Genomic DNA, 8,694 nt, shown 5'->3' on the forward strand with positions numbered 1-8,694 from the left:
AAATAAAACCAACCATGTCATAAAAAAAATATGGAACCACTGAATCGTGCAACTGCACACACATGCTCACATAGTTTCCACATTTCAAATTTTAAAAGCATACCACATTCTCAGTTCTGCATCATGTCTTGTTCATTTTACAGGGCCCTACAGTCAGACAATAATTTATCTTCCATTTCACTAAAGTTAACTAGGAGACCCACTTGTTACTGGAGTACAACAGTTAAAGCCAAGTGCAGTATAACTGTACAACATAGACCCAGTAAACTGTACAACATAAACCCAAATCATATATATCAATTTATAGATGCTGAGGTGCACCAAGGTCAACCAAAACGTTAGAACAATAGATCTTGTGATCAGCAAAAGATGAATATAATGTTAATTTGTTAATTCTCTTTGACAAAATCTACTATATCTATTTAAAAATTGAAATTCGGCAATCAGAAATTCACAAAAACAGATAAATATGAAAATCCCTTGGACAAAATAAATATGATGGAAGAGGCATATTACACTGAATTCCCAAAACCAAATGCAAAAACATAATAATATTAACTCAAGTAGCATAGATTAAACCACTGCACCTACTGTAAGTTGGCATCCCAATCCAACAGCCGATAACAACAAATATTACTTTCTAAAGAAGAAAACCCTTGAACTTTTAACGTCTGTCTGTTTTTCCAATAGATCGCTTGCCAGAAAACAAATGCTTTGGTTTCAGGTTCACTATCACTCTATCAGCCTCTCCCTTGCGGGCATCCTTGTTTCTCTTCTTTGATGCCTTCTTGCCAATTTTAATTGCTTTCAATTTTTGAGCTGAGTCCTTGAAACCATCTCCTGGAACAACTTCACCAGGAGGCCTAGACCTGGATCTCGAGCGTGATAACAGACGCTGCTTCTTGTTTGGCTGATCAATATCCATGGCATCAGCATTTTCCTCCACTCCAATGGACCTCTCTCGCTTGCGACCTTGACGAGACAATGATCTACTTCGAATTCTCTCTATTGCTGCTGAAGGATCCAGGCCCAAACCAGAAAGATGTCTTCCCATTCTGTTTAAGCCATATTCCCTGTTCTTGTCAAACTTCCTTGGTACGGTAGGCCTGCTCTCTGCGGTACTCTTCTTCAATCTGTGTTCCACGACAAGCATCTTCTTCTTCTTCCTAATTGCAGCCAGAGCTTCTTTTTCATCCGGATTCAACTCCACTTCCTCCATCTCATCATCCTCATCACCTTCACCTGCCATTCTAAGTCCTTCTTCCCTCTCCAGTTCCTCAAGTCTCTGCAAGATATCTGGATCAATAAAGTCTGCAACATTGTGTCCATCCATAATTTCAGGAATATCATCTTCTTTCCACTCTTCATTAGCCAAAATATATCGCTTCTTCAAGCTTGCAGAGTAAACTCCAGCCCCACCATTCTCATTCTCAATATCCTTCTCCAGGTTCCTGGCCTCCTTGGCAGCACGCGCCCTAGCATCCAAAACAGCTTGAGGAATACAAGGGAGCCTCTCTTTACCATCTCGCGGCTTGGGCATTGCAACATGAATCCTATTGAGACAACTACTGATCTTCTGTGACTTCATCTTAATTTCCACCCTCTGCTCCAACAACCTCTCGCATGCCGCATTCTTCACCGCAATCACCCCTTCTTCCTTCAGAGCACTCATAGAGAGTAGCACGCCATCATCCCCCCCTTCCTGATTCCCAAAAAACCCACCTATATTTTTCGCAGCCTCAGCCCTCATCTCCGCAACCAATTTTGCATCCTCCTCCGCTAGTGTCTCTAGTGGCTGCAAATCAATCTTATTACAAACTACAATAAGAGGCTTATTGGCAAACAAAGGTTTTATGCTATGAAACAGAGCTGCCTGTTGCGCAATGCTATAACCACATGATCCCGAAACATCAAGGAAAAACAAAACAGCCGCCTTCAAATGAGCCAATGCAGTAATACTGAGCATCTCAATGGTGTTCCTGTCCTCCAAGGGGTGGTCCAAAATACCAGGGGTATCAATAACCTGGTACCTCAAATACTTATAATCAGTATGCCCGACAAACAGAGACTTAGTAGTAAAAGCATAGGGTTGCACATCCACATCCGCCCTAGTAATCTTATTAATAAAAGAACTCTTGCCCACATTAGGGTACCCACAGATCAAAATAGTCCTGGTATTTGGGTCAATAGACGGCAACCTTGCCATATGCTGTCTGACCTGTTCAAGGTAAGCCAAACTCGGCCCAATTCTCTTAACAATGGTGCACATCCGTCCAAGTGCAGCAACCTTCAAAGATTTGCAGCGATAAAGGGAATCCCCATATTTTATCAGCCTAACATAGTCTTTAGCTACTTTGGCAATGAGATTGCGGGCAGTATTGATCTGGCCAAGGGCCAACTTGTAGTGATCTTTGTCATATAAAACATTTAACAGATCTCCGTAAAATGGATGCACATCATCTAGGCGGGGAAAATCGTCTATTATAGCTGAAAGCTTGTCATGAAAATTCTGTTGTGTAAATTTTACCTTGCGCATGTAAAATTGGCGGAGGCGGGAGATTGCATAGCCCTTATGCACGACTGTGGGAGTCTGCCGCTGTGTTCTCGATAAAATTATGTCCACAAAATCCTTTCCCGAGGGCACCACCGTTATCTTCTTGAAATTATACTGCACCATTTTTTCTCTTTCTCTATGCCAGCGGCTGATTCTTCCCTATGACGATCGTCAGTGTAGATGTTGTCTATGCAAGATAATATTAGGATTGGGGGCGGCGCCTGCGCTCCATAATTTTTAGGGTTCCCTGTAGGGTTTTAATCCGCTGATTTTAAACTATCCGCAAAACTTAAAACTAACGTTTTGTTTTCAGCTGAACGGCACTAGTAAGTTAACACTGTTATCCTATATATATATATATACCCACTCTTTATGGGTATTTTATTTTATTATAAGCTCTTTATGGCATGATTAAGACGAAGGATCCAAGTATGGTTTTCTATATTAAGATAATTTTCAAATTTGTATATAAATTTTAGATTTTCATGTGTTACATTTGTCTAAATCTTGTATTTCATCTTTTGATTGGTTATTGGATAGAGATTGATCTTTACTTGATTGTTGGTATAGGACCTTATATTTCTCGAGCAATTTTTTTATCAAAATGGTAAGAACTACTATGTATTAAATAAATTCGTTGAATCATCTTTAATCTCCTAACGTTAATGTAAGTTATTTCCCACACTAGTTTTCATAGTTTCTTATCTTAGGAATTCATATTTGACCTTATTCATGTGGAAAGGTAAACCCATTTGAAAGAGATTTGTATAGTTTTGGATGAAAACCATGGTAAATTATAGAAAATAAAAAACTGATAAATCTATGAGAGCAATAAAATCATTTTAGAAGGAAATTCATTAAGCTATTTAGCATGCAATGTGGAAAGTTTTTATATCAAAACTCTAACTGTTTGGGGGATATTAAACCTGTTATCTACTGAAAATGCACCCTTACCAAAGTTGCAAAAAACTTGGTATCTTAGAGAAACATGGGGATATTCCAAGGTTGTGGGTCACCTATATTTGGAATAAACCTCCGGATGAGGCCGGCTCCTAGCTGGTTATCACCTAATTTAATGACTGAAACTTATCGAGGAAAAGAGTAAGAAGGAAACATGAAAAAAAAAAAAAAAAGGAAATCTATTCCTAAAGGTGATGCACCAAAGGTTTGATAAAGATTATGAAAATCAGAAACTATAACACTTGACTACTAAGATGACTAAAATTGCATGTGCACAACTCTTTTTAGCATGTATTTGCATGAATATTTCACTAAAAGGTTCAAGCACATCTAACTTGTAAAAGGAAGATAACTTCACAGTTAGTAAGTCATATGCGCCCTTAGAACACAACCAGCAACCTGCATATACATACCTTTTGCAGAAAAGGTATAAGACATGAGACAAAGTTACATGGAAATAAAAGATACTTCACAAGTAACTTGAACAATCACTTGATAATACACGATAATGAAAGAAAAAGAAGGCAAAGCTTCAATGTATTTCATATATCAAAGGAGTTACAAAAATATGCTCAGATATGCTTTAGGACTCAAGAAAGTCACTAGTAGAAAATTGCATAAGAAAAACTAATTGTCTAATGAGTTACAAACATGAATATATTCATTTCTCCCTCCCTCCAAAACCCACCAAACAAGGAACCTCCAACTGATTGGGGTCAGATGCACTTAAAATGCCAAAAATCTAGCAACAAGATCTACTTAAAAAGTGCTCCAAGTGTTGAAAATGTCAATTTTGAACAAGCCTAATATGATGACTTGCCAAAACAACCTCCAAGATGCTCTCCAATGTCATGAAAAGCACAAAAACAACTCTTAAATCTCCTCCAATATGTCTCTCAACCTCCTCAACCACCCTATATACTTGGCACACATGCCCTATATACTTGGCACTCATCATTAAGTGTCCTTCAACACTTGGCTAAAACTGCCCTCCTCCTCTTATTGACTAAGCACTTGGCATAATTTTCCAAGCCACCTCAATTTGACTTGGCACTTGATTACATATGGCATCATTTGTCTCATAAAAGATATTTAGTGAGTGATTTTTAGTTTACCACTTAATAAATACTCATTACATTACCATGCACTCAAATATTTCTTGACATTAAAATCATGAGCAATGCAAATACCCACGGGGTTTTTTTGAGAAGTAAATATTTCAAAAAGAAAAGAAAAAACAAAATGCCTATCAGCATATTAGGGAAAAGAAACCCTAAATTTTACATTTCATTATTCCTTTGATATTCGACATTTTTCTTTTCTCTCTGTTTGGCTGATATGAGGGTTTGTATAGAGCCACCATGAATTTTGAAAGCACTCTATAACTATTGTTGCTTTGATGATTTCTCTGTTGGGAAACACATGGTAAGGACTCTTTGTTTCAGATCTGTTTCATTTTTTATCTTTATCACTTATGCTCATTGTTTCCTGATAATTTGTGGTCGTTATTTGAAACAAAAACTTTGTTGTTTTGTTCCGGAGCCTAAGGTTTCTCTATTACTGATTCACTACAGTCTAAAAGCTCTTTGGAGATCTACTTTTTAGGTCAGTTTTTTTTTTTTGGTTCGGAATAACTATCATTTTCTAGGATCTCTATGGCGATTTTGATAAGGACTGCAAAATTTGTATTGATGGTGATTTTACCTATGAAATGTGACTGAGAACTAGTATTTGTCATTGCTCTCCGAGTCTACACTTTACACAATTTATTTCCCCTTGACCCTTATCTACTCTTTGGTTCACAATGAGTAAATTCACTATATTATGTTTTTCTTGAAATTCAATGTCAATTCTCTAATGGTTTCCCATTAAAACATAGGTAAAATTGTATTGCTCTTCAAACCCCTTTGTTTTCACTGTCTTACATGATTGTGGTCATAAGATGAATACTCAAAATGCTGCAATCTTCATCTTTTCCAGACCTTCATCTTGATAAATTCATTTGTGTATATCTTGTTGATAATTTTGTGACCAACGGTCCTGTGATTGTTCAAAACTATAAAGAAGCAACTAAGGTGCTGCTATAAATAAAGGAATTGTCACTTTAATGACTGATCCTTATGGTCTACTATCATTGTCAACGAACCTCTTTAGAAACCTTTCTCATTGGGCTTCTCTGAATACTTTGAGATAGCTTTTCTATGATAAGTGCTCTCATGGATGCTTTTGTATATTAGACTATGATTGCTTTGTGACTATCTATGATTTTCTATCTTCATAATGACATGTACTGTTAATATGCTTTGGGATGTCCTCTTGATTGTAATTAGCTTAGTCATTGTGACTGTAGCATATTATCAATATGTGTTTCTCTTTAGACTACTTTCATTGCTTCATTGACTCACAATGTGCATATCAATTGTATTGTATCTATTGATGCATGACTAAAATCCATTTTCTCTACTCACCATTAAAAGTATTAATGGTTGTAAATTAATTGCTTGTTCCAGTTTGATAATCCTATGACTAATATTTCCTTACAAATATTTGAGAAGATTGTCTTTAAAATTGTTGTGACCATTCAAGGGTTTATGATTGTATACCTCTTGGAGGAGTATTGTATTAACTGTTTTGTCTTGTATACAATCATTGTTTGGTGCTTATAAACTGACATACTCTTGAAGATCTATGTCTTGATCTGCTACCATAAATACACAGGATATCTTAAATGCATAGCATTTCAAATTCATGTATCTTTACTCATCATTTGAATGCACACATCATGGCTAGATAACTGGTAATATTATACATTCATCTCCAAGTATTCTGACTGTTGCAATTATGCATTCCTCTATCTTTAACCATACTTGATCCATATCACTTTATCATACCTTCAAGGCTTTGTGATCACTGCTCATGAAAATTTTCATTTTGGTTTATGATAGTCATTTAGACTGCTTCTATGATAATGACTGTTATGTTTGCCTTGTGCTGCTTTTATAAGAGATGGTGTTGGACTTTTCTTGTACATGAATGTTTTGGTCACTATGTTTATTGTCAAAAAGACCATGTCTTGTGTCTGTTCACTGGCTTGCTTCTAATACTAAGACTTTTCATGCACTTGGGACTACTTGCATAACCATCTATATATGTACTCAAAGCTAATAAGAATGCAAATCTAAGCTTGTATCTTATTTGACATGTGGCTACACTGAAACTTTATGTCTAAGTCTGTAGCATGACTCTTAATCAGTCTTTCTTGATGTTACTGAGGGTTGCATCATAACATGAAGTCATTGCATTTTATTGCCATATGTCCATTCTTTACTTGATAGTAGTTATTTCACGACATATCTCCATTACTGCCTTTGATCATTTCTCTTTCTTTACTGTGGTCTCAGATGTATTCATAACTAAGATTTTTGAGTCTTGTATTTGAGGATGATCACCATGATCATTTCTTTTAATGTTCTATGAGTGTCCCATGAACTTGATGCCTTTATTTAATGGACTATCACAAACTTGTTATCCTTGTATATTACTGTCATCTGAGAATATTTATTACATGGTTTCTCATGTCAGCATGTTGGGCTCAACCCTTGTGGGAGCCACATTTTACCCCATAGATTGAAATTGAAAACATGATTTTACTTGTATCTGCACATGAAACAAACATGTTATAAACTAAATGCCTATTTTTGGTGTATATGATGATCTGCCATGGTTTTCCTGTACACCTAAAATGTGCATTTCTCTTTAATGCTCATTGAGATTAGCTTATACATGCATAAGTAAATGATCTTGTAAGGTTTGTGACTTTTCATTGATTAGAGCATTGCTCTAACACATTGTTATGATCATTGAAAGAACAAGGAGCACCTAGGATCTAGGAGGGAGAAGCAGGACGAGGCAACAGGGAATCAGGACAACTCTAAACCGACCATTCATGCAATGATTGGTCACCCTCCCTACATGCAAGTTTACCTTTCATTACTTATTCATGTATATGTTCATTTTAGTTTGCATTGAACAAGCAACAGCTGGTCTCACGACTTGTGTGAGACAAAATGTACATTTTCCATTTAATAAAGATCATTTTTTCATAACAGATTTGTAAAATGTTTCCTCATATTTCATGCATCTATATGAATGTAATGATCCTTTGATATTTGTAATCTCTTTTAAGTTATTTCATTCATGCAATGTAGGGGAGGTAAGAAAAATGTACCATGTTCTTTGAAACTGTTAGAGGCTCTACCTAATTGAGCCATAGGTGAAAATCTGGTAACAAAACCATGAAGTTTTCATATAAATTTTTTATGGAAATGATTAAATCAATATGTTCATAGAATAAGAAGTGTTATGATCTAATCAAGATTTTTTATGAGGGTATTATTTATAATGTGGTAATTTTTCTAGAGAAAATATTATTTCTAGAAACAGGTATGAGTAATATAAATTGAAGTATATTATGGTTTCTAGAGCCCTTAATACTCATGGCATTCTTCTTTGTCAACCTTTCTAAATCTAAAAAACTCTTTAGAATTGTATATGGTGAAAATGGATAACAATAATAATAATATTGAAAGGCTAAATGAATTCAACCACAAAACCCTAGCCTAACAACAACAAGGATCCACCATAACATATGAAGATTACCTAAGATAATGCAAATCAAATGAAATCACAAAGATTATACCATCACATGTCCAATAGGGTTTGGATCTCCATTCTTCCTATCTCCATTGATCTTGCTTGATATATTTGCTCTCAGATTTTATGTGCACAAGAGCTCAACAAAGAACGAAATGTGGTTGCAAGTAGGATCGCAAATGCCAAGTAGTCAATTGATCAAATATTCAGGTCATTCGGATGATTGATTAGGGTTTGATAATGAAGGAAGTATCTCCTTATATAGAAGACACAATATGAAATGGAGGGATAAGATTGAGAGGTGTAAAAGGAGGTCGGCTATGATTAGAGGGTAGGTAAGAGAAATAATAGAATAATGAAAGGGGTAGGTAGTGTATGAATTAAGAGATGAATGACATGTGTCATGGGTAGAAAAGGTTAATGAATTAATTAAATAAATAAAGATTTATTTAATTAATAGAAGAAGTGTGATCAATTAAATAAATAAGATATTTATTTAATTTAGGAAAAGGATAATTTAAATAAAT

At 35.5% G+C, this 8,694-nt stretch overlaps 1 protein-coding gene across 1 annotated transcript; it reads right to left on the minus strand.

The window, feature by feature from the left end:
* Positions 1 to 466: 466 nt before the first annotated feature.
* Positions 467 to 2,882, minus strand: LOC131072408 (nucleolar GTP-binding protein 1). The gene has a single exon (XM_058008551.2). It carries the CDS (start codon positions 2,675 to 2,677, stop codon positions 665 to 667), a length of 2,013 nt encoding a protein of 670 aa, XP_057864534.2. The 5' UTR covers positions 2,678 to 2,882; the 3' UTR covers positions 467 to 664.
* Between the last annotated feature and the right edge of the window lie 5,812 nt (positions 2,883 to 8,694).

Source organism: Cryptomeria japonica, chromosome 7 (genome assembly GCF_030272615.1).
Source record: "Cryptomeria japonica chromosome 7, Sugi_1.0, whole genome shotgun sequence".
In the NCBI taxonomy this organism is placed as follows: domain Eukaryota; kingdom Viridiplantae; phylum Streptophyta; class Pinopsida; order Cupressales; family Cupressaceae; genus Cryptomeria; species Cryptomeria japonica.

What these genes read in the sequence shown, in the direction of transcription:
- LOC131072408 (XM_058008551.2), bottom strand. Translation starts at nt 2,677, where the DNA reads ATGGTGCAGTATAATTTCAAGAAGATAACGGTGGTGCCCTCGGGAAAG.